Source organism: Mus caroli, chromosome 2, assembly GCF_900094665.2.
Source record: "Mus caroli chromosome 2, CAROLI_EIJ_v1.1, whole genome shotgun sequence".
In the NCBI taxonomy this organism is placed as follows: domain Eukaryota; kingdom Metazoa; phylum Chordata; class Mammalia; order Rodentia; family Muridae; genus Mus; species Mus caroli.
The window spans coordinates 123,730,552-123,756,632 of NC_034571.1; the positions used below are offsets into that span (position 1 = coordinate 123,730,552).

Genomic DNA, 26,081 nt, shown 5'->3' on the forward strand with positions numbered 1-26,081 from the left:
TGAAGAAATCAAAACTTGGAAATGTCAGTGACTTTCCAGGATATGTGGAAGGACAGACTCTCTGGTCTACTTTTTCCTCAGATCTTTGCTAGACTAGGAGAGTACCACAAGTGGTTAAAAATCCTCAATCCTTTCCTGTGATCATTTGCATGGAACATACCTGTTTCTAGGTGGCCTTGCTCTTTCTTCCCCCACACCCGTCTAAGTGTGTGTGTGTCTGTCTGTCTGTCTGTCTCTGCTTTTATATGTTTCTCATGTTTTTTGTTTGTATTCTTTTGTTAACTGAATACATAGTAGAAAATGTGTTGGTGTTCTGTAAGCCCTAGAGTACTGTCAGAATCTTAGAGTTCCTATGTTCTCTCTTCATACTAAGACAGTTGGCTCAGTTTAATTCCTTCTGCACAGGCATGGAGATCTGAGTTTAAATCTCCAGGACTCAAGTAAAAATCCAGGTGTGGTTTGTGAGCCTGTGATTACAGTGCTGAAGAGGCGGAGACAAGCGAGGTCCTGGAACTTGCTGACCAGTCCGGTCTAACCAATCAGTGAGCTCAGGTTCAGTGAAAGATCCTACCCCCCAAAATGAGGTGGGCTGTGTTGCGGCTCATGCATATAACCAGCACTCAAGAGGCTCTCTGAGAATTCAAGGCCAGCCTGGTTTGCATAGTGAGTTCCAGTCCAGCCAGTACTACTTAGTGAAACTCTTATCTCTAGAAGACAAAGGAGGGGAGTGTGAAGACACCTGATAGTGACGTCTGCAGGCACACTCACATAATGTACCCTATACACTTTGGTGCGAATAACATGCACATACAGGTGCTCACATACACGCAAATTAAATGAAAAATCCCATCCTCTTCTCATCGGCACTCTCTGTTTTATGTTCTCTTGTAGTCACTTTTATGTGCATGTACCTACGCTTACATAGATGTACAGGTACACTGGGCCAGTTTTTTCTATGTGCCTCCCTACTCTACCTATTGTCTTCACGAAGCTCTTAGTCTTGCAGACCTACAGATTTGTAATGACTAATTTAATCAACTCCCACAAATAAGCAATTAGGTGACTTTAAGTCAGTTGTCATCTGAATAGTGCTGTAGTAGTGTTCTTTGTTTTTCCGCGTATATACGGGGAAGTATTTCTTATACAAAGAGAATTGCTAGGTCGTAGCTTTTAAGATGGTCATAACCCAGAAGTAGGAATTTACCTGGTGTAATCGTCCAAAAAATTAGGGGACTAGGGATTGAGTGAGTGAAAGAGAGAGAGAGTAGTAGCTGATAAGATGTTTATTTATTGAGTGAAGTTGTATGTGTGGAGCAAATCACATGGGCTTTTCTATTGACTAAATGTGATTGGTGGTAGTAGTTGTAGTGAATTGATAATGGCAAAAAAAAAAAAAAAATAGGAGTGACTAAACATGAAAATGATTTACCTTGGGAGTACATCATGTATTAAATGAGCGGGACCAACATAATATTCCTTACTGTTGGTAAAGAGAGGTGGGGTAGACACTTCCATTCTATAATGAGGTTTCAAGTTACACACACGGACAAACTTACATGGAACTCACTATGTAGACCATGCTGGTCTTGAACTCAGAGATCCATCTGGGTCTGTCTTCCCATTACTGGGACTAAAGACATGTGCCACCATTTCCAGCCTTCAAGTTAGTATATATCTTTTGTAAAACAAGGTTGTATGGTTTTGTAGATCAAATGTCTTAAAAATGGTACTTATTCTTTTTTTTTTTTTTTCTGAGACAGGGTGACAGGGTTTCTCTGTGTAGCCCTGGCTATCCTGGAACTCACGCTGTAGACCAGGCTGGCATTGAACTCAGAAATTTGCCTGCCTCTGCCTCCCAAGTGCTGGGACTAAAGGTGTGCGCCACCACTGCCCCGCTGGTAGTCACTTACTCAATAAATCTTTACACATGAATTTACTGGCATCCAAAACTTCAAATATTACCTACTAGGTTCTTACTGAGATTCTAGGGCGAGCCTTTGGAGCCTTCAGTGACAGTGCTTATTGTGTATTATAAACATAAAATGTGTGTTACCAGCTTAACAACAAAAATACGTCTGAAAGCTAATAGTATAAGGATTATAAATTCAGTAAACTTTTCTATTTTTACTTACATAAGACATCTATTAAAATATATTAAAAAGATAATATATGATACATATTACAAAAATATGTAAAGCATTTTCTTTCAACAGTATATATTTGACAATTGTCAATTCATAAAGTTTGTTAATAATGTAATTGTAGAGACTTGAGGGTATTATAAAAAGTTTATAGCAAAAACAAAAAACCAAAAATTCAATCAAAGTCATAGATTTCAAATCCTTTTAGATGTTGGGCATAGTAGCACATGCCTATAACCCAGGAGGTAGAGGCAGGTGGGTCTGTGAATTTGAGGCCAGCTAGAGTCACATTTACACTGTGTGTTGGAACAGGAGCAGCAGATCAAATGGTAACATATAGACGGATTCTGTTGAAATTGCTGTAATCTGGTCTGTGTTTACATTTCAGTGGCCTCATTGTTCCTGAAAGAGATGGCAATGAGACGGCTCCTGAGGTCACTGTCACTTCAGGTTATGCACTGCTGCATTTTTTCAGTGATGCTGCTTATAATCTGACTGGATTTAATATCACTTACAAGTAAGATATTTAGATTTAATATTTGTGATACTACTCAAATGACTTAATAACACTAATATATTGGAGAGGGGGCTTCTAGCTAGTCAGGCTCCTTGCTAAATTTTAACATGGATTTTCTTATTTAAAGTTCTTTTAAGTATTCAGTGAGAGGTAGGCCCCGGTTTTTTTGTTTTTGTTTTCTTTTCATAATTGAAGAAACAGGAGCTAAAAGGTTAAACAAATATCAGCCCCAGTGGTTGGGACCATAGTTCTTGGTCTTTCTAGACCTTGTCACTGAGGATCTCCTAGAAGAGAGTGACATTCTTCCGCTGCTGGGAGAAAATGTCAGGAGTTTTGCTAAGTGAAGTTAACAAAGACTAGTAGTGTCTCAGTAATAATCATCAGTAGGAGAAATCTATATTTTTAAACTATTGTAGTAGTCCACTAATGCACCCCTTTAAAAAGTCTGAAGTATGTCATTTCAAATTGTAGCAAAACTGTTATCTTAAGTCATGAGACACTTAAATTCATACATGAAGTTAACTGCTCTTCTCCATCTAAGCTGATAAAAGTTACTAAAGACCTTTAACTACATCACTGGAAAATAATCTTAAATTCTGTTAATTCTCAGAATCTTTACAGAGAAATATATACCATAAATGTTGGCAGTTCATTGGATCCCTCTCCTTCCTCCACTTCCTAGCATGAACTTGCCACTTTTGTAGAACTCTTTACTAATGAGCTACCAGAAAGAGTAGGATCCTGGTTGCCAGCCTTGAGCTAAGTCTAAGTGGTTTTGCACAAATGTCTATTGTTTTGTCATTTCTCTAACTTTGCGAGTTATTTATTCTTCCTTCTTCATATGTGAATGCAGCAAGATTGATTTGATTTCATTACTTGAGCCTGGGGCTCTAGCTACACAGAGCTCTGTGAGCACACTTGGGCTAACTGGTAAGTCCTGTGGTCACACTTGCAAATGAACTGAACTTAAACTGTAGGAGGAAGCTCTGCATTAGTTACAATGTTGCTTAGTTGAAATTGTTGACTTAGTTTTCTCCTGTCTTTGTAGTTTTGACATGTGTCCGAATAATTGCTCAGGCCGAGGAGAATGTAAGAGCAGTAACAGCAGCAGCACTGTTGAGTGTGAATGTTCTGAAAACTGGAAAGGGGAGTCGTGTGACATTCCTCACTGTACAGACAACTGTGGCTTTCCTCACCGAGGCATCTGTAATGCAAGTGATACCAGAGGGTGCTCCTGCTTCCCTCACTGGCAGGGTAGGAGCTGCCTTCAAAGTCCTTTCCCTCACAGAAAGTTCTGAGTTAGTGAACTGTAAGGGAGTTTATTTTAACAGTCGTACGCCTTATGTTAATCATGTACCAGGTAGCATTTAAGCGTTCATCTCCCTTTATTCAGATTCTTTGAAATTTACATATATGTGGTTGTTATCGATGTGTTTTGAATTGTGGAAAGGTTTGACAAATCCTTTGCAACTCATTCGTGGAAATTAGGGAACATGGTCTGGTGATAGAGAAGCAGAGACTCAAGCTGAGAGGTGGACAAGCGGCAGGACCGCGGTTTCCTTAGACTCTCACTGCTGCCATCTAGTGCCATTACCCAACACAACCGGGTACCAAGGTACTGTAGGGAATTCCCTGAAGTCGAGGAAGCAGCCATCATTGGTTTAGTGATTTTCCTTCTATGCTTAGGTCCTCAGAAAGTAAGTGTTCATGTAAATGTTTTTAGTTTGCCCAATTCTCCCTTTGTCTCTTTCATCTGTTCAGCTCCTGGATTTGCCAGAAGATCGATTTTGATCTGTCATTATATTTCAACCCTAATGCCTTTTCCACATGAATTAATATAATAACCCCTTGGTCTACCCTTTCTACTAAATCCTGCTTCAGCAAGATTTTTACCTCTAAAAAGTTTAACCTGACTATCAGAAATTGCCAAATTATCAGAAAGTGTGTAGTATTAAATTTTATAAGGGAGTGATTGGTTTTGGTCTGCATCTTGAGTAAGTGAAAGACTCATGTTAGGTGCTAAGCTTCTTGGTTAAGGGTACTGGTTGCTCTTCCAGAGGACTCAGGTTTGATCCTAGCATCCACATAGTAGCTCATAAGATCTGTAACTCTAGTTCCAGGGGATCCAATGCCTTTTCCTGACATCATTGGGTACCAAGCAGGCAAGTGGCACATAGGCATACATGCAAGCAAAATACCTGTGCATATAGAAACCTTTAAAACCCCACAAGTTAAAGATGTTTGCACTTAAGTGCTAAAGGAAACACAAGTCTTTAAATATTCTTTGCACTTAGATTAGAACTTGGAATACTATAAACTTTCAGGCTGCATTTTGTGAAGCTATTTGTTGTTGTTGTTGTTTTTTATTAGGTCCTGGATGTTCAATTCCTGTGCCAGCTAACCAGTCTTTTTGGACTCGAGAAGAATATTCTGATTTAAAGCTTCCCAGAGCCTCTCATAAAGCTGTGGTCAATGGAAATATAATGTGGGTTGTTGGCGGATATATGTTCAACCATTCAGATTACAGCATGGTTTTAGCGTAAGTGTCTCTATAATGAAACATTTTATTTATGGTTACTGAGTGTATATAAGGGGGTGTATGCAGTGGTGTGCAAGAGGAGCTCGAAGGACAACTTCGTGGAGTTAGTTTTCTCCTTTCACCTTTGCATGAGTTTTGGGTATTTGGTTCAGGTTTCCAGGCTTGTAATGCTTTGCCCTTTGAGCCATTACCAGCTCTGAAAGTGGTGTTAAATGCTTCTGTACAAAACTTAAGTTTCCACCCTGAAAAACTGCAGTGTAAAAACAAAACAAAACAAAACAAAACAAAAAAACAAACAAACAAACAAAAAAAAAAAAAAAAAAAAAAAAAAATCACCAGTAATTACCGAGGAAAATCTGTTTAAACTTTGGTAGTTTTCTTCTAAACTTTCTTGATATGTGTTGATATTTTACAATTTAAAGCCCCAAAGAATTTATTGTCAAAATAAGAATAATTTATCTTTTTAAGGTACTTTCTTTGATATTTTGCTTTAGGTATATAGTAAGTTATATAAATAGGGGTTATTTTATCTTGATTTGTTAATAGTTTTCCTATATCAGATGGTTTCAGTTTATAGCTTACTAATATTAAATGGCCTTTGTCTAACAATTTCCAGGGTTTGAAGTCTTATTTGTGCTTTTTTGAAGGTAGAATATACATTATCATATTAGAGTTAGTTATAGAGAACAGATTTCAAGACAAGATTTATACATACTTAAAACCATGTTAATTTTATGGTCTGGAAATTTTTTCTTTTAGTGATTATAAAGCACTAGCATTCATCGTAAAATTAGTAGGACTATTAGGCAGTTTGGTATAGTGTTTTTGTTAATGTTTTATTTCTTTGAAGAGACACTATGATCAAGGCAGTTTTAAAAGAAAGCATTTCATTAGGGGGCTTATTTACAGTTTCAGAGAGTAAGTCTATGAACATCATGGCAAGAAGCATGGTAGCAGCAAGGCACAGCACGGGAGCAGTAGCTAAGAGCTCAAATCTGATCTGCAAGCAAGTGGGAGAGCAGAAAGAGCAAAGGGAGGGGAGAGAGAGAGACAGAGACACTGGGCCTAGCATGGGCTTTTGAAACCTCAAAGGTCACCCACTCCCAGTGACACACTCCCCCAACAAGGCCACACCTCCTAATCCTTCCCAAAACAGTTCCACCAATCAGGGACCAAGTGTTGAACCTATTGGAGCTATCCTCAACCAACCCACCACAGACAGTTTTTGAATCACCCCAGGTATAGTAATTAAAAGACACAAAGTAATGTAGAACAGTGAAGTAACCTTATAAAATAGATGACAGCTCTAAAACAAGTGACAGGAGAGCGATGTGTAATATGAAAGGACAGTCTCCTAGAGAAAGTAGTAGAAATGAGAGGACCAGGCTAACAATTTAAAAAATTTAGAATTGAAGACAAAATGTAGAAGGACACACATATACAAACACAATGATACTGCTTTGCAAAAGGAATGTTGAAAGAGGAATCTTTTAAATTATATGGAAAAATATACATGTCTTTTTTTTTTCTTTTTTTTTTTAACATTTATGTATCCTGTGTGTGTGTGTGCCCTAGTGCCTGTGTGGTCAGAAAAAGACTTGGAATGCTGTGCTGTGCTCCCACCCTGTAGGTCAGATCACTTGGGTCACCCAGGTCATCAGGCTGGCAGCAAAGCACTCTTCCTCTGTGAGCTGATCTAAGAAAAAATTTAAATACTAACTATGATTAGCACACCTTGAACACTGTGTGTAAACAACCAAGAGAAACTAAACAGCAGCAAGAAAACAGCATGGCTCTGTACTCCTGAGCACAGTGAACAGTGCGAGGCAGGGTGTCCTGAGACTTTTATTTTTGCCTGTGTATGTTAAATTTACTGCTGAGCACATTTGTAACTTAGTAATACTGATAGGTACAAGAAAGAAAAAAATGCCCTAAGAAAAAGACGTAGGATGTAGCCCAGAGGTAGGGTTCTCGCCTCCATGTGCAGGGCCTCTAATTATACGTAGCATCTCAAAAGAATAAAAAAAAAAAATTAAAGCAAGATCTTCCAGAAAATCTTGTGCTCTCTTTAGTCCAAGGATTTAGAAAGACAAAACTTTCAATAGTAATGTCTCTATGCCAGCCAGATGCCACAGAAATCTAGCCCTGGCCTGATCTGTGCCAGTAAAGCTAAGTGGAGAGCCTGGATGTCCATCCTTACCAGGATATCGTAAGATGCCCCAACGATTAGGATTAGCACCACAGACACCAAGTAGTCATAGGACTTTCAGGTTCACCAGTTGGAAATATGGCTTCTGCCCAGACAGTGCCAGTAGAGGCCATGTGGGGACATTGACCTCTGCTGTCAGCAACAGTAATGGCAGTAATAAGTTGACCTTCTCCATCCTATGGGAGGGGTCTAAGAAGGCCTGAAATCGCAGAGGATCTAGAGTCTCACAGCATGATATACAAAATCTGCCCAGCCAAGAGCTAATACAATCTCATTTTGAATGAGAAATCAAAGAGACAATGACATTAGGGTGACACACAATAGAATTATCTGACAAGGAATGTAGTGCTAAGGATGAAGTCTGGTGCTTCCCGTATGCTGAGCATGTCTTCTACCAACTGAACAACAGCCTCAGCAGTGGGCTGGTGCTGCACTCTGGAGTATATCAAGGTATCTGAGATACAATGTCTTTGATTAACTGTGTCAGCATTAAAAATGGAATTTTAAGGTGGCCTACCTAAAACACTACAATGAGCAGCTACACACATACAAAACAAATGAAAGGATAGAAAGTCTCACCAAAACAAATACAAGACATAACAGGATACCAGAGGCCAGGTTAAGGCACTTGTCCAGCTGGGCCTGATGACCCACTTGGGTGGAAGAAGGAACCAGTTCCTGACAGTTGCCTTCTGATTCTCTTTGTGCCTTGGCAAATACATGGCCTTGCCCAAGTAAATAAATGTAAGAATAATTATTAGAAAGAATCTTAAGTGGAGGGCCTGGGAGATGGCTGAGAGGCTAAGAGCATTTTCTCCTGCCCACAGCCAGCTGGGACTTCTGTTCTAGAGGATCTAGATGCTCTCTTGTGGCCTCTGCTGGCACTGCATGCACATGGTACACAGATATGAAGGCAAGCAAAACACTCATACACATAAGATAAAAATAAATCTAAAAAGAGAATATCAGATGGAGTTGTAAAATTGAAAAATTCAGCAATAGAAACAGAAATCCCAGTGGGTGGATTAGCATTGGCAGGACAGAGGCAAGAAAGAGCCAGTGAGCCTCCAGACAGACCATTAGAAATCCCACAGTCGGGGCTGGTGAGATGGCTCAGTGGGTAAGAGCACCCGACTGCTCTTCCGAAGGTCAGGAGTTCAAATCCCAGCAACCACATGGTGGCTCACAACCATCCTTAACGAGATCTGGCTCCCTCTTCTGGAGTGTCTGAGGACAGCTACAGTGTACTTACATATAATAAATAAANAAANAAAATNAAAAAAAAAAAAAAAAAGAAATCCCACAGTTGGAACAATAGGGAGAACAGTAAATCCTACATTAAAAGAAGGCCAGGGCCTGGTAGCTAAGGTTTTAATTTAAGCACTTGAGAGGGAGAGGAGGCAAAGCTCTCTGACTGGGGTTAGGGTTAATGGTGAATGCCGTGACACCCTGCTCAGTTAGCCTTCTCCCCTAAAAATACTTTCAATTCATTTTTAATGCTGACACAGTTAATCATAGACATTGTATCTCACACACCTTGACATACTCCAGAATGCAGCACCAGCCCACTGCTGAGGCTGTCGTTCAGTTGGTAGAAGACATGCTCAGCATACGGGAAGCACCAGACTTCATCCTTAGCACTACATAAAACTGGGTGTGGTCATGCACACTTATAACTTCAGCACCATGGAGGCAGAGGCGGGATGATGAGAACTTGAGGATCATTCTCAGTTACATAGGGAGTTTGAGGTTCAGCAGGGATACAGGAGGCCTGTCTCAGACAAACAGACAAACAAACTAACTTCAAAAAACTCTTGAATGCCAGGGCCAAGGGGTGGGGGTGGGTGGGTGGGGGACTGGAGGGGGGGAGTGTATTGGGGACTTTTTGGATAGCATTGGAAATGTAATTGAGGAAATTACCTAATTAAAAAATAAATTTAAAAAAAAAAAAAAAACTCTTGAAGTACTAGGCCTAGTACGTGCCGAGATTGTAGGTATATGTCATCATGCCTGTTGTAGCTTGAGTGAGAGCGGACTCCATAGGCTTATAGATTTGAATCTTGGTGTCTGTCTATGCCATGTCATCCCTGCACAAAAGCCCACACCAGGCCCAGTCACATTCTCTCTGTCTGCTGCATGTGGGTTAGATGTGAGCTCTCAGCTGCTGCTCCAGTGCCATGCCTGCCTGCTGCCAGGCTCCAGCCATGATGGTCAGGGACTAATTCTCTGAAACTGTAATCAAGTTCCCAATGAAATGCTTTCTTTCATAAGTTGCCTAGGCCATGGTGTCTCTTCACAGCAATAGCACAGTAACTAAGATACCTGGCTCTCCCCCACCCCCACTCCCCACCCCACCATTATTTACCATAAAGTAAGTAAACAGTACACAGTTGGATAACATGATACTGAAGTTATTTTCCTGTTTCCTGATGTAACCCAATTTCGGACGAGATCAAGCCTTAAATAGCAAGCTGTGAGCCAGGATAAAGAAAAAGCTCGCAGGCCAATGTCTGCTTTACCAAATTCTGTTCAGCAGTCTAAAGCTGCCGTCACCTCGACTCCTGGGATGGCATTTCCATCACTATCTTAGACATTCCCTGGGTCACAACCTTTTAGTACACAGATTGCAACTCTGATGGGATGGCTGACTGCTTAGCTAATTAAAGCAAGCTAGAGTTTGTCTGGCTTCCTTGTCTGAATGGGGAGGTGGTATTGACAAAATTTTGTAAATAAACTACCATATTTGCATGGTGTATGTAAATTTGATGTGGCTGCTTTTAAATCATTTAACCTAAACTGTCCTACAGAATCATCTGTTTGATTGGAAAGATTGTAGCTTCAAGAGAATTTCTGCTGAACCTGAAATGATTCATAATGATGTGTCTGAAGAATGTGTGCTATCACCTATGGTTTTTGTTTTAGTTGATATTTGTACTTTAAGATTTACTTTATTTATGTATGTGTGTGTGTGTTTGTGTGAATGTATGCCTCGTGTATGTGGTGCTCAAGGACACCTGAAGAAGGGCTCTGGAGCTGGAGTTACAGGAAGTTGTGAGCGCTAGGAAAGAAAGCTGGGTACACTGGGAAATCAAAAGGTGCTTCTAACCACTGAGCAATCCTTGCCAGCCCCTTGGTTTATTAAAAATATCAAACAAAAACAACACTAGTTACATAAGTCTCTCTCTCTCTCTCTCTCTCTCTCTCTCTCTCTCTCTCTCTCTCTCTCTCTCTCTCTGTGTCACACCCACCCACCCACACAAAGGATCCATAATAGTTCTTCTGTATGCCGGTTAAATATAAGTTCTTAGGGGCTAGAGAGATGGCTCAGCAGTTAAGAGTGCTTGTTGTTCTTCCAGAGGACCCAAGTTCAGATCCTAGTACACACATCAGGCAGCTCACAGCTACCCATATCTCCAGCTCCAGGAAGAACCAATCAATGCCTATGGCCCATGCAAGCACCAGCACACATATGCTCCACAAACATCCATATATATATAGCTAAAAATAATAAAATAAATCTTCAAAAAATTAATTCTGGTTGAACTGAAAAAGATCACCTAACATTTAAAAAAAGCTGTTTACTAGTGAAGAGGACATATACCATGGTATCAAGTATTCTGTTGTTAAAGGAAGCAACTATAAAAAGCATGTGTTTGAAATAACTAATGGATACAAAACAAATGAGGCAGCCCCAACATCTGTCAGTACCTTGCAAACCAACACAATAAATTTGATTTTATTTAAATCGTAGTTATTTTTCATGCTAGTAGTTTTGAAACCAAGATCTAGATTTTGTATAGCCACATAAATACACATTAAAATTACAAACTGTTAGAGCTTCATCTTCATCAGTCTCTCTTCATAAAAAGCAGTTACAGGGATTGAGACATGACTCAGCAGTTAAGGCATGGGCTGTTCTTCCAGAGGACATGGACTCAATTCTCACTGCCCATATGTTGGCTCACAACCATTTGTAACTCTGGTCCCAGGGGATCTGACACTCTTCTTGGCTTCTATGGCCACTGTATTCATATGGTACACAGACACATATGCAGGCAAAACTCCTATATACTTAACAAAAAAATAAGGTTTAAAAAAAAAGAATTACAATTTGAAGACACTTCATTCTGCCAGCACTAAATCAGCCTCTCTGGAGTCTTCCATTTCATGAGAAACATTAATTCTCCATTGCTCTCTGTGGCATGAAGTATTGGTTGAGGATCAGGACCTGGACAAAGCTTCAGAGATTGTCAGTGCATCTCTTTTCTTCTTTGGTTTGCTGTCATCAGGTTCACTGCCACATTCCCTTTGTACCATCCTTCCTTTAACAGCCTTTTGAAAATGCAGGAATGTTGGATGCTGCCTTCAGTTCACACAGGCTGTCTTTTTAGCTCCTCATCTATCTATGCTTAATTTGTTAGTGGTGCTCACCCATGTATGTGTTTATGTCATGAAGCCACAAGATGAGCCTTGATTGAGTCTTGCTGTCAGTGTGGATCACAGAAATGACGCCCTATCATCTTTGCTTCCTGCTTGTTAGAAGTCATTGATTCTGCTTATACTCAAGGCCCACAGTATTATACTTGGCTGTGAACCCCAGGAAGCAGGGGGGTGGGGAGTGTCATGGATACTACTCAGATATCTGACTGTTGTGATATTTCATCAGTTCTCATTGGTTCTATCTTTAAAATCTGCCCTAAATCTAGAGCTGGCTGTGGTGGTGTGTGTGGTGGCATCAGTATCAGAACTTGGATGACAGAGGCAGGAAGATTGTGATTTTTGAGGCCAGAATAGGTACATACAAAAAATCCTGTCTGCAAAAGAAACAAATGTACAAATAATTATAATTACTTTTACTAATAACCTAACTGATAACCACTATTAGTGCTGTGTCCATGAAAAGGTGACGTAAACTGTGAAGATGACTTCCCCTTCTGTGTGACACGCCGTCATGTGATTTTACTTGTGCCTCATCATTGTTTTCCTTCTGTGTGCATGTGTGAATGTTCACATGTGGAAGCCAGAAGTCAGTGCTGAGTGTCTTCATAATTGATCGCTATTCTCTTTGTTTTGAGACAGGGTGTTGAGACTAAGCCCAGTGCTCAGTGATTCATCCAGCAAACTGTAGGGAGCTTCCTGTCTCTGCCTCCACAGTGTTGGGATTACAAGCATGATCCAAATTATGTGACAAGGGCTTTACTAACTGAGCCATGTCCTCAGCTCCCCATTCCCCTTTTCTTTTCTTCTTCTTTTTTTTTAAGACTTACTTGTTTGTTTTTGTTTATGAATGTCTTGCCTGCATGCACACACACACACACACACACACACACACACACACACACACACACACCACATGCAAGCAATTCCAGAAGAGGGCATTGAATCCCTGAAACTGGAGTTCCAGTTAACTGTGAGCCTGTTATGTGGGTACTGGGAACTAAATCCAGGTTCTCTGGAAGGTCAGCAAGGGTTCTTACCTGTGACCCATCTCTTTTTAGCTCATGTGTTTATCTCTTGAAGCAAGAAACCTAGGAATCGTTTTGAAACTTCCTTCACAGCCTTTATCATAACTTCATGTCAATTTTTACCAACTCTTTCAACAAATACATGTTATATTTATTTATTTTTATGTTTATCCTGCTATTGGTTTCTACTTAGTCTCTTGTAGTAGAGTTCTGTCAGATTTATGTTTCTATTGCTTTTAATTTATTTGTAAAGGTGAATGGGAAAATATTTAAAAATTATAGATCCCATCATTTACTATATTCTTAAAAGCCATGGCTAGCCAGGCTTGGTTGTGCATGCTTGTACTCCCAGGACTCTGACAGCTCGGTAAGGAGAGTGAATTAGAAAATAGCGCCAGCCTGTGCTACTTAGCAAGAAACAGAAACAAGTACAATCACACACACATAGAAAATCCCCCATTAATACCATCCCATTAGATATAATGGTCCTGTATGACCATTCAACCACTGTTTGTCCTCTGTGCTGCGGTAACAGTCTTCTGCCCTTGCCTGTGAAGCACATGCGCACCCTGCCTCCAAGTGCTTTTGCACTGGTGTCCTCTGTCTAGACGTCCTGTTACTATATGTAAGGACTGGTTTCTCCTCCTCTTTACAGTTCAATCTAATTGTCTCATGAAAAGATCTTTCCTGACCATTTGGTTCAGACAGGTTCTCCCTGTTGTTGTTGTTGTTTTGTTTTTTTAATAGTTCTAAATTCCTTTCAGGAACTTTTGCTTATTTTAAATTCCATGAGTGCATACATGTGCTTGTTGTTGTTCATGCTCCTTGTTTGGGCTTACTTTACTATCAGCTCTGGATGTGGTTCACAGAAGGTGCTCAGGGGAGCACTCTCAGCTACTCACCTCACACGGGTTATAGATATTTGTATCAATGCTACGTTTGCTTGTGAGCCATGTTTTAAAGATTAGAACATCTTTTCTATGTGTACTCTATCAAAACACGTGTTAGGGCTTTATATATTTTATATAGATATTGGTGTTCTTGCTTTACTAATTTTCATGGAATTTCGGTGAATATTAGTATTTTAGATAGGAAGACTTGTCTCAAAATGTAGCTCAGCTGGTCGAGTGCCTGCCTAGCATGTAGAAACCCCTGGATTCACTTTCCAGCACCTCGGAAGTGGGGCATGGTGCATATGCTGTCATCTCAGCACTCCAGAGGGAGAGAAAAGAGAATCTGGAGTTCAAGGTTATCCTTGGCTATATAACAAGTTCAAGATCAGCCTGGGCTACATGGCATCCTGCCTCAAAATCAAACACCAAATCAAAAAAAGCTCACATCTTGATCCAAAAGAAGAAGGTAGAGAGAATACACTGGGAAAGTCTTTGAAACCTCAAAGTTAACTCCGAGTGACAGTGACACCTCCTTAGTAGGGCCATAAATTCTAATCCTTCCCCAAAGTCCACCAACTGGAGACCAAGTATTCAAAGATAAGAATCTATGCAGTCCATTCTCCTTCAGACTCCCACAGTAGGTTTTCTTAAAAAAAGAAAAAAGAATATTTTAATTGATTGTGATTATTCAGTATTATTCATGAATAAGCATGAACTATAAACTATTGGCAGGACTAGAAACTATTATTTTTAAAGATTTATTTATTTATTTATTTATTTATTTAATGTATGTGAGTACACTGTAGCTGTCTTCAGACACACCAGAAGAGGGCATCAAATCCCATTACAGATGGTTGTGAGCCACCATGTGGTTGCTGGGAATTGAACTCAGGACCTCTGGAAGAACAGTCAGTTCTCTTAACCACTAAGCCATCTCTCCAGCCCCTATAAACTATTATTATATTTATAAAATATAAATCCGTGAGTCTGTGCACCTCTGTTGTGCACATGGATGGGTGCCAGAGGCCAACATCAAGTGCTTTCCTCTGTCTTTGGCCCTTGCTGCTTGGAGACCGTGTCTGTCACTTAACTTGGAACTTAACTTTTAGATAGACTGAGATCTGCCTGTCTACACACTTCCACCACTGGGACTGCAATTGCAGAGAGGTGACTCCACACTAATATTTTCTATGAAATCTAAGGATCTAAAATTAGATCCTCACATGTGCTCAGCAGGCACTTCACTCACTAAGCCATTCATTGCTTCAGCCCTGAAAATATCTTTTCTTTACTAATCTTGTATTTTAGAATTTTAAGTGCATTTACAGTATGATTGAAATACTATAGTTATAGCTTTCTTAAGCAAAAGATTAAATAAAAAGAAATACTGATAATTTTCTTTAAAACTATTTCTTCTTTGGGAATTTCGTACACACATGTACGTGTACACACACACACACACACACACACACACACACACACACACACATAATGACCTTGATAATATCTAGTCCAAATTTTCCCTTCCACTCATTCCAGATCTCCTCAATGTGTGCACATGCTTTGCACATGTTGGTTCTCTTATTCTACCATGTAGTCCAATGGATAGAATTCAGATAGACTTGTGCAGCAAGCATGTTTACTCACTGAGCCATCTTACATACCCAGTTATTTCTCTTTTAATTATTATTCCCTTTACAACACTTACATTCAGTTTGTCATTATTAAATGAGTAAAAGTTATAAAGAACTATTAAGTCCCTTTATAGTACAAATGTCGGATGGCTTAGGTTGTTACGTAGAAGAGGTTTATAGGAAACTATAGAAGCTTCCAGTAGATGTTTGTCTTATTCCAGGGTTGTGTAGTCAACTTCCCCGTTTTTGAGTTCTCACATGTTCAATGGTCCCAGGTATAAGGTATGTTTGCCAGAGTAGCATGTGCCTCCCTAAAATCCCTGGTTGATTTGTTGAAAATCTTTGAACTGGATTATATCATACTTAGAAGAATACAAGACATTCTATTTTGTCATTTGGGTGAAAATATGGTCTGTTTATTTTGCAGGTATGACCTGACTTCTAGGGAATGGCTTCCACTAAACCATTCTGTGAACAGTGTGGTTGTAAGATATGGTCATTCTTTGGCATTACATAAGGTAAACTCTCTCAACTCTTCCCCAAGCAAGAAGTTCAACTCGTCCTGTTGCTTTCTGTCATTGAATACTATCCAGCTTTGATTTTAGTTGGTATAAGCTTTGTTTTGCTGTCATGGAGGTATATAATTCACCAAGTTGTCACCAAGTTGTAATTGGAAATTGAAGTTAGAACTATTTTAATCCATGGTGTCTTGCATTTGGATACTCTGATCACAGTTAACAATGAAGATTAAATAGTGTTAGGGAGCCTTTGCCCATTATCAAGTCTACCACACTGCATGCGTGTGACTGAGTAGCCATTGTTATCTCCTTGTTTTGAGTGTATATTGTAGAATGAGGCAACTTTATTTTCCACACCATTTTTGTTCTGTAATACATTTCATGTAGAGAAGCTGTTTTAGAGAGATGAAGAATGTGATTGTTTTGGTTTGTTCTTTCTCTATGCTATTCCTAGCAAGTCACTGACGAGCTCATGTCACTCACACTTCTTCAGCTGGGATCACAGTGAGAGTGTGAAGCACTCATTGTGGTTTTCCAATAGTAATTTTTAAAAAGATGTATTTATTTTTATTTTATGTGTGTGGGTGTTTTGCCTGCATGTGTGCCTGTGTATGCTGTTCCTCCAGAGGTCAGAAGAGGAGGGCATCAGAACCGGTGGCTGTGAGCTGCCATGTGGGCACTAGGAACTAAACCCTGGTCCTCTGCAAGAGCAGCAGATGTTCATAACCGATAAACTATCTCTCCAGCCCTAGAGTTGATTTCTTAATGGTTTTAAAAATCCGGTTTACATCTTTCTTATAGGATAAAATCTACATGTATGGAGGAAAAATTGATTCAACAGGGAACGTGACCAATGAGCTGAGAGTATTTCATATTCATAATGAATCATGGGTATTGTTAACTCCGAAAGCTAAGGATCAGTATGCAGTGGTTGGACACTCAGCACACATTGTTACACTGGCATCTGGCCGTGTGGTCATGCTGGTCATCTTCGGTCATTGCCCACTCTATGGATATATAAGCATTGTGCAGGAATATGACTTGGGTATGTATTTTTTTCCAGTGGAGGGATCTTGAATCAGACTGAGAACCCCTGCCCTTATTATTAGGACACTGTAACAAAATTCAGCGTGATCTTGATCCAGTACTTTGTCTTGACATAGTATCAGTAGATAACTGGTGAGATTGAGCTTGTTGATGTCCCTGTGCAACAGCAGTTTCTTACTTGTCAAGTCTAGTCTTGGCTTGGGAGGGGTTCTGAGGAAAGGGGTGTCAAAAAACCCAAAAAATCAAATTGTGGGTCCAAGCTGGCAGCTGTATATTGCATTAAGGAAAGCTGAGGGAAATTTGGGATCTTTATTTCATCTATTAGTCTACATCAAGCAAGTCAAGCGCTCACAGTCAACGTTTGCACAAAAAAGAGGGGGAACTGAGGAGTCCAGCATGGTTCTGGTCGGACAGAATGACATGGTTCCAGCCCTGGGACAGGGGCAGCAGGCCTGGGCCTCCATGGATGTCACACTATGGACATAAACCTGTTTGTATAATAATGTACATATTTCATGCTCCTCTTTTGAGGAATGTCCTTCTGATGATGTGAATGACTTCATGATAATCAGAGCCAGCGTGAGTCTGGGAAGTAAATGCTGGGACCTTCAGGAGAGCTCTTAAGGCTGTGGAAAAGAACATGAGTTCAAAAATATATACTTCCTCAACTATACAAAAATAGAAGGATGCAATATGAATTGTATGAGGGGCTTCACAGATCTAAAGGAACAAAAGCAGCTTCGCTGTGAGCCAACTTGTCAGAAAGACACTAAGGAAGCAGTTAAAGAGATTTGGGGGGTGGGGGGTAGTGATTGCTGGAGGAGGGCACCCAGCTTGTGCTTATGAAGGCAGACAAGTCCTGAGTTCAGGGTGAGCCTGGAACAGAGCAAGGTTAGGCCTTGGTATGGTAGAAATGGTAATTTCCAGACAGGATACTCAACTAGTTTGTGCTTAACAGAGGAGGGCAGATCTCTGAATTCTTTTGTAATGTTAAAAGGAAATGTGTGCTTGCTGTCTCCCAAGGGGCCGGAGTCCCAGGATGCTGATTTATAGGAAACCTGGAATAACTGGGCTTATGACCTGTAGGAGACGAGCTATCCAGGACGTTTTTTTGCAATAGAAAGAGAGAACTCCTTCAGCAAAGAATAGCAAGAGAAAGCTGTCTAGAGAGAGAGAGCTGTCTGTAGATCTCCAGAGAAAGCCGGTCAGAGAGAGAGAGAGAAAGCAGATCAGAGAGAAAGTAGACTGGAAAACTGTCTCCAGCTTGGACCCACAATTTGACTTTTTGTTTTTGTTGACAAATTGCCCTCCCCAGACACACTTTCCTCAGGACCCCTCCCAAACCGAGGAAGGACCTTGGCACTTCCTGTCAGCTTGCAAGGAGCCAAAGATAGCATTAAATGCTTTAGATATCAAAATAAGCAAAATGCAAAACAGTAAACACTCTAAAATAATTCTGGCTAGTCCTTTAAATATTAGGCCAGTGCACTGTTATTTTACCTTAATGTATAATCTTGTGTTACATTTTATTGTTTTTCATTGTATAATAGGAATGTCAGAATTATAATTTTGTAACATTTGTTTGACATTCCTGTGAAAATGCATCTAAAGATCATTAAAGTGCATCAGAAGATCATAAGGACTCACTGAGGAGCACAGGGAATTAAGTGTCTGCTTAAGAGAACTTTGAATCTTTAATCTTTAAAATTTGTTTTAAAAATCTGAATCTTGCCAGTGTGGTGGTGCATACCTTTGGTCCCACCACTCAAGGGGCAGAGGCAGGTGTATCTCTAGTAGTGTGAGGCCAGCCTGGTCTACAGAGCAAGTTCCAGGCCAGGCAGGATACCCAGAGAAACCCTATCTTAACAAAACAAAACAAAATATGAATCTTTAAAAACTTGTTCTTTGAAATTTTCATACATGTATACAATATATCTTGTTCATATCCACCGCCATTCCTTCGAGCTCCTCTAGGCTTTCCCAATGCATCTCCTTCCTAGCCTCATGGCCTCCCTTTCAGGGTGAAGGTTAACACACTGAGTCCAGTTAGTGCTGATCTGATGCAGTCTTTTCTAGATGGTCTTCTTTATAATAAGGTGAAAGTATATCCTAAACCTCCTTCTTTTGCTCTAAGATGTCTAGACTTTAAACTAATGTTTAAATCATTTAAATAATTTATTATTTCATAAGAAGAGGAGCCTGCAACATTGACTTTAACTATTGTCTCTTATCCAGAAAAGAACACATGGAGTATATTACATACTCAGGGTGCTCTTGTGCAAGGGGGTTATGGCCACAGTAGTGTTTATGATGACAGGACCAAGGCTCTCTATGTTCATGGTGGCTACAAGGCTTTCAGCGCCAACAAATACCGGCTTGCAGATGACCTCTACAGATACGATGTGGATACTCAGATGTGGTGGGTGTTTTCCTAGAGCTTTCCCTTGGTAGTATAAAATCTACAGAGGCAATTGATTAAAAATACTGTGCTATGGTTTGACTTTTGTTCAGCATTGAGATCAATACAGTAATAAAGTTAAGGTAATAATGGTGCTGTTGCTGCCTGTTAGTTTTTCTGTTCTTGGGATAGTTAGAAAGTGCTTCGTGCTTTAGACCTGATTCACTGAACTCTAGCAAGGCTTCCTCTCCTCAGAATTCTCAGCAATAAAAGCTGTGCTCATTTTATCCATACTTGAAAAGCATATCCTTCCTTTTCTCTTTTTGGTGTTGGGGATCAAACCCAGAACCTTGTACATGAATAGGCTATACCATCTTTATCCATTTAAATCATCAAACAGGATGCTCTCATGCCTATTTGATAGGCTTTTCACTCACTCCGCACTGAAACTTGGGTTATAAGAGTATGGTACTTTTAGCAAATGGAAATAAATTTGAGTTATGATATAATTATAAAACACCGGTCTCTCTGTATTTCCCTCCTCCTTCTACTCCCTCCCTCTTCCTTTCTGTCCCCCTCTCTCAACATACATTAGAGACCTTTGACTGTCATTTTATGCTGTGCTGAAGATCATGGTCTTTAGTGGCTGTGAACCACTGAGCCTATGCAGTGGAAGTTCTGGTCTCTGGCTTTTGCCTTACTAATAAAACATTGAGCATAAATTTTGATTTGTATTTCACAATTCTTACCTGGAATTCTTAAGTGGAATTATGGAGCCATAGAGAATGAACATTTTAGGGCTTTTAATATAGTTTCCCGAAATTTTAACAGATTTTCATGATTGTTAAAGGAAGTGGCTTACGTATAGGGGGAAATCAAGTATTGCGCATTTGAATCTGAAGTTATAAAGTAATTACATTTAAATTGGCAAATAAGTATTCTTTTAAAACTAACCTTATATTTATTATTTCTAAATAAACTCAAAAGGACCATTCTTAAGGACAGCCGATTTTTCCGTTACTTGCATACAGCTGTGATAGTGAGTGGAACCATGCTGGTGTTTGGAGGGAACACACACAATGACACTTCCATGAGCCACGGTGCCAAATGCTTCTCCTCAGACTTCATGGCTTATGACATTGGTAAGCTTTCCAAAGATGTTTTAGCTTCAGGAATATTTTCTTTGCTGATGAAAAGATCACTATGTTAAAATAATTGCACTGTTTAAAAGAAGTTCAGGTGGTAGAATTTGCATTTAATTTGAGTAGGATTACACATCTATTGAAAAGCATATTTTGAATTAAACTACATTAAATTCTTTGTGAAATCACTCTTCTTAATTGCTTGACTTCTTTTTTTAGGCTGAGTTAATTGGTATCTTCTTTCTTACTACCTTACGTAGTAGTGGTGGTAGTTGTAACCACCAGCATTATGTTAAGTTTGATGGAATATGCTGTTTCCTAGAAACCTGGTTTTACACATGCTGTTGATGTCAGTATACATGTGGCCAGAAAAGGGCAATGTCTGTTTATTCCTGGAAAATAAACGTCAATAGCTCTTTTGTGTAAATATCATCCATGTGATGTTCTTTCTGTTTATTTGTCTTTGCATTTTGAGACAGCCTCACTATGTAGTCTAATTGGCTGAAGCTCAGTATATAGATCAAGGTGACCTTGAACTTAGAGAAATCTTCCTGCCTCTTCTGAGTGTTAAGATTAAAGATGTATACTACCACACCTGACTAGAGATTCATTTTAAAAATTATTCTTATTGTGATAAAATGCTCAGAATAACACTCATCATCTTAATGTTTTAAGTCGTTTGGATTTAAATATATTCCTAGTGCTATTCATGTTGTAATACCATCTGCATGCCGACTTCTTGTAAAACTGAAACTCTGCCCTTAAACAATAGTTCCTCTCTTCATCCCTCACTCCAGCCTCTTGAAATCATTTTCTATGTCTCTATGATTTTGAGTAGTCTAAATTAGGCATTTTTTTAAAAAAAATATTTTGTTTACTTGTATGTTTATGAGTGTTTTGCATATATGTATGTTAAGCACACCATGTATATTCAGTGCCCATAGAAGCCAAAAGTAGGCATAGATTCCCCAGAGCTGGAATTACAGACTTTTGTGAGCCACCATGTGGGTGCTGGATACTGTGCCCAAATCCTTTGGAGGAATAGTGAGTGTTCTTAGCTGTTGAGCCATCTTGTCAGCCTTAGATGTTGGTTTTTAACAGATGTGTTTATGCTAGCCATTGAGTTTTTAAATTGAGAATGGGGGGTACACTCTAGTTAGTCCTTAGCTTCAAGCTTGTGGAAGCAGAAATGAGAAGACAATATAATCATAACTCAGGAGGATTCTTGCTGGCTGAAACGAAGGTGTGAAATTACCTCTGAGCACTCCTAAGCCACTGGGGTGAGCAGGGTGGTCTGGAGAGGCCTTGAAGAGAAGCTGTCCAAGCTTGCTCCTGGGGACACTGGGAGTCAGGTAGACCTCCTGGGCAGGGGGATTTAGTGCAGACAAGAGGCAGGAAAGTACATGTCAAATATTTAGGACTTTCTTTTGTCATGGTAACACAGAGGTAGCGGGTGACTGTTAGAGTAGACTGTTCAGATGTGATTCAGAGTGCCAGGGATCGTTGTTGGTCCTGTGAAAAGTCGCACAAGTGTAGAATCATATGTGTGTCTTAGACTTTTTTGTTGTGGTATTTTAGATTTTTCTTGTTTTTCCTTTTTGTAAGTCTGGCCCTCACACTATGGTCCAGGCAGGCTTAAGACTTATGGTAACCATCCTACTCTGCCTTTATGGGCCACCATGACCAATTTAAGAAGCTCTCTTGGGTGGCATTGTGATAAGTGATCTGGAAGGGGCACATTGACAGTTAGCAGGCTGCTATTGCAGAAGTCCTAATGAGGTTTGAGTCAAGGCCATGGAAGGAGCAGTGACTTCTAGTACCTGGCTGTTGTGTGTCTTGACAAAAATATAACTGCCCTTTCTTCCCAAGTGTCTACTATGGACCACCTTTGCCAAAACTAAAAGCAGATTCAGAGAAAGACATATCATGATTGCACATGGCTATAATCCCCGTACTTAGGAGGATGAGAAATATGGCAGATTGAGGACAGTGTGAACTATCTAGTAAGACCGTGTCTTTAATGAAAATAGTAAAAATTATAAAATCAGGGAATAGGATCTGGGAAGAAGAGAATGAAGTAAGTGTGGGACATATCCAATTGGAGATGTCTTTAGGACAGAGCTGATTGCTGAGAGGTGGTTGTAGGAGAGGTGAGTTATTGTGGGGCATAAAAGATGAGCAAGCGTCAGAGACAGTTGGAGAACAGAGTCTGAACAAGAGTGGAGACTAAAGAGAGTGTCAGAGAAGCAGGGAGAAAATAGGTGAGATTGAAGACCTGTGAGATATATTAATGGCCAGAAGAGTGGCTAAAAATGACTGGAGAATCCTTCAGACTTGTCAACAAAGAAATCCTTTAGCCTAATTTAGGGTGCAGGCGGCTGAGGAAGGACATAGGTGAAATATGTGCTCTGTGTGTTCATTTTTATTAAAGCTTATCTGCAAAGGCCTCAGATTTGCTGTGTACTTGTAGCTGAGGCTCTTCTTGAACTCCTGGTCCTCCTGTCTCTACCTTCCCAAGTGCTAGGATTACAGATGTGTGCCCTAGTTAAAATAGCTGTGTACCTAGCATTGAAAATTTTAAGTTAGAAAATACTGTGGTGCTCTGGGGATGCATCTCAGCAGTAGAGTGCTTGCCTGCTATACACAAGGTCCTGGGTCTGATCCCTAGGACCACAAATACTAAAGCAGACATTCTGGTAGGTAAAACTGGTAGACAGTAGAGTGGTGACCATCAGGAGGGGACTTGTGGGTGATGAATGAATACATTAATTAGAATTTCTGTGCAGTATATTTACTTCATGCCCTGAAACATTGCTGCTGCTGTTGCTGCTGTCCTTAACACATAATAACATAACTAGAAGACAGACAAGCATATGGGATGAGGCTGTGGATGAGGCATTCTTCTTTGTTTTCCCCCTTTTTTTTTTTTTTTTGAGACAGGGTTTCTCTGACCTGGCTGTCTGAAACTCAGTATGTAGAACAGGCTGGCCTTGAATGCACAGAGACCCTCCTGCTTCTGCCTTCTGAGTGCTGGGTTCAAATTTTATGTTTTTTTTTCTATAAAGATTGAGAGTTCACATGGACTATATATGACAACCTACTCTGAAATGTGTTTTTCTTCCCCTTAGCTTGTGACCGATGGTCAGTGCTTCCCAGACCTGAGCTCCATCATGATGTCAACAGATTTGGCCATTCAGCAGTCTTGTACAACAGGTAATTGGAAAGCAAAGGCTGTATTACTGTCTTACATCTTATATTCATTTTTAATATCAACTTCCTAACAGTTGTGTCTGAATGGTAAGAGGTTTGGGGAGAAAAAAGGAGAGAAGGCAGTTCTAAGTGCACGATAAGGTAAGGGGAACAGGACTGGGAGGTTATGAGGTCAAAGAGCAAGTCTGAAGTCTGTACCATATCCAGGTGTGTGCTCAGGAATACTTTTCTGACCAGCAGAGCTCTTTTTCCATTTGTTCTAGGAACCTTAGTCCTGTAAAGGACATGCAGAGGACTAGGGTTGTGGGCCAGCAATAGAGTGTTTATCTAGCTTGAGTTCTGACCTCAGCATTTTGCCTTCTGCAAACACAGCATTTGCCATAAGGGACATGCAGAATGGCCATTTTACCTGGTCACTTGAAAGTGTGCTTTAAGATTGAGAAACTTAACAGCCTGCTGATGCTGACTTTTCTTATTTTGCTTCTGTTACTGCTTTCTGCTTCCTTCTTTAATACTCTAATGCTTACATTATATAGTCCTGCAGGTACTCAAATTTTCTGTTGGAATTTCCTAATACAAGTAATTTAACTTGCATTAGGAAAAGTATAAAAGTGCCATTCTGGAGTTGTGAAGAATGACCGTTTAGAAGCTAGATAGTGGGGAAAGGTGATATCTTTAATCATGTGATTACTTAATGTTTTACAAGTACATAGGGGATTGTGGCAAGACCATTGTATGATTAGAGACTAAAGTGGAAAGATTTTTTTAAATATCTTGCTAACTTGAGTGTTATCTTAAATTACAATCTGATGCTTTCCTCAGAAAAAGCCCTAAATGCCTCTTGAGGTTTTCATCTGGCAAGTATCAGGTCATCTGGCCTTGCTGGTGGAATCTGCCCCAGCTCATGTGTGTTCTTAGTGTTCTCCTAGCACAGGGTTAGGCACGTGTGGGCATTTGCATACTAATGTATAGTAATAGTAACAATTGAATGAATTGTCTATTAAAACATTCTTAAGTTTTACCCACAGAGAGGTCTATAGTTTGTCATAAAATGTAGTTTAGCCATGAATCAAAATCAGGAATGACTGTCAGAACAGTGTTTTTATTTTGTGTAATTTCTGTGATGTGTTTGAATATCTCAGTTTTAGGCAGGATTGGAAATGTTAGAGGTTGGTAAGAGGTCATGGTTGCAGTTTGATCGTGTGAGAAATCGATGGCTCTCCCTTCATTGTGGTGTTGTCAGTCAGCAGTGCGGGATCACCTATGTCTAACAGTTGTTCTAACTGTGGTTTTGAGAGAGGATTGCAGGAGGGAAAGCAGTGAGATTGTGAGGTGCTAGATGAGGAGATGGCATTTACCTAGCAGCCTTCTCTCCCGCTCCCCAGAGCCATCATGTGACCTGAGATTCACAATTTCTGAAGACATCAGCTATGCTTAGTTTAAGCAATAGTTTTATTAACTAAATCCAACTTGATTCATGTTATTCCCAGGGAACCAGTAGTAGGATTAAAAATGAATCCTATGTTCTTTTTGGTTATTGGAATGTCACATTTTCAGATACTGTAAGGAATACAGAGCCATACAATCACTATATTTATTTGGTCCTTTGTTGACTTAGAGAGAAAAATTGAAGCCCAGTTAAGGTGAGCTACCAAATTTCTCATTGTGGATTAGTATTAAACTCGCTTGGAGTTGTGGGATCGTGGAAGTGGGGTAAACACCGTGTTTATCACAGCCCAGGAGGAACAGATGGGGCTCCTTTTGAGGAGTCTTATGTCTTCATGAACTTGGACTTAGAAATATTTGATGTGTTTAATTCTGCTGTAGATTTTAAAACTCTAGCTAGTGAGCATATTTTCACAGGAGCGCTTAAGTCTGACCTACAGCCATTGTCTGTCTCTGGTGTGCATATTACAAATGCACTGGGAGCATTTCTTGACCCAGACATATAATTAGAATTTTCTTCTAAAAAGGTCTAGTTTGGGAAGGAATGAAAGGGATTAGAGAAATGTCACGGGCTTGGTTTTTATTTATTTATTTATTTAATGTATATGAATGCTCTATCTTCATGTACACCTGTATGCCAAAAGAGGACATCAGACTCATGATGGTGATGAACCATCATGTGGTTGCTGGGAATTGAACTCAGGACCTCTGGAAAAACAGCTGGTGATCTTAACTGCTGAGCCATCTCTCCAGCCCAATTGTTCTGTTTTAGTTTGAGGATGAACATCTAATTTAGAGATGCCCTGCTTTTCCAAGAGTGAGTTTTAAACACTAATTTCCATTGTCAGTGGATTGGTCTTTTAAGAATATAGGTAGTGGTGGCGCATACCTTTAATCCCAGCACTCGGGAGGCAGAGGCAGG

At 39.9% G+C, this 26,081-nt stretch overlaps 1 protein-coding gene across 1 annotated transcript in view; it reads left to right on the top strand.

Annotated features, from left to right (window-relative positions):
• The window catches only part of Atrn (attractin), a 122,075-nt gene that overhangs the window by 36,519 nt on the left and 59,475 nt on the right, over positions 1-26,081 (top strand). Inside the window, exons 4-11 of the mRNA XM_021156919.2 lie at positions 2,530-2,658; positions 3,707-3,912; positions 5,029-5,197; positions 15,826-15,916; positions 16,718-16,961; positions 19,199-19,382; positions 20,349-20,503; positions 23,632-23,716. Coding sequence (XP_021012578.1) covers positions 2,530-2,658; positions 3,707-3,912; positions 5,029-5,197; positions 15,826-15,916; positions 16,718-16,961; positions 19,199-19,382; positions 20,349-20,503; positions 23,632-23,716 — 1,263 coding nt within the window. The remainder of the gene's footprint in view (positions 1-2,529; positions 2,659-3,706; positions 3,913-5,028; positions 5,198-15,825; positions 15,917-16,717; positions 16,962-19,198; positions 19,383-20,348; positions 20,504-23,631; positions 23,717-26,081) is intronic.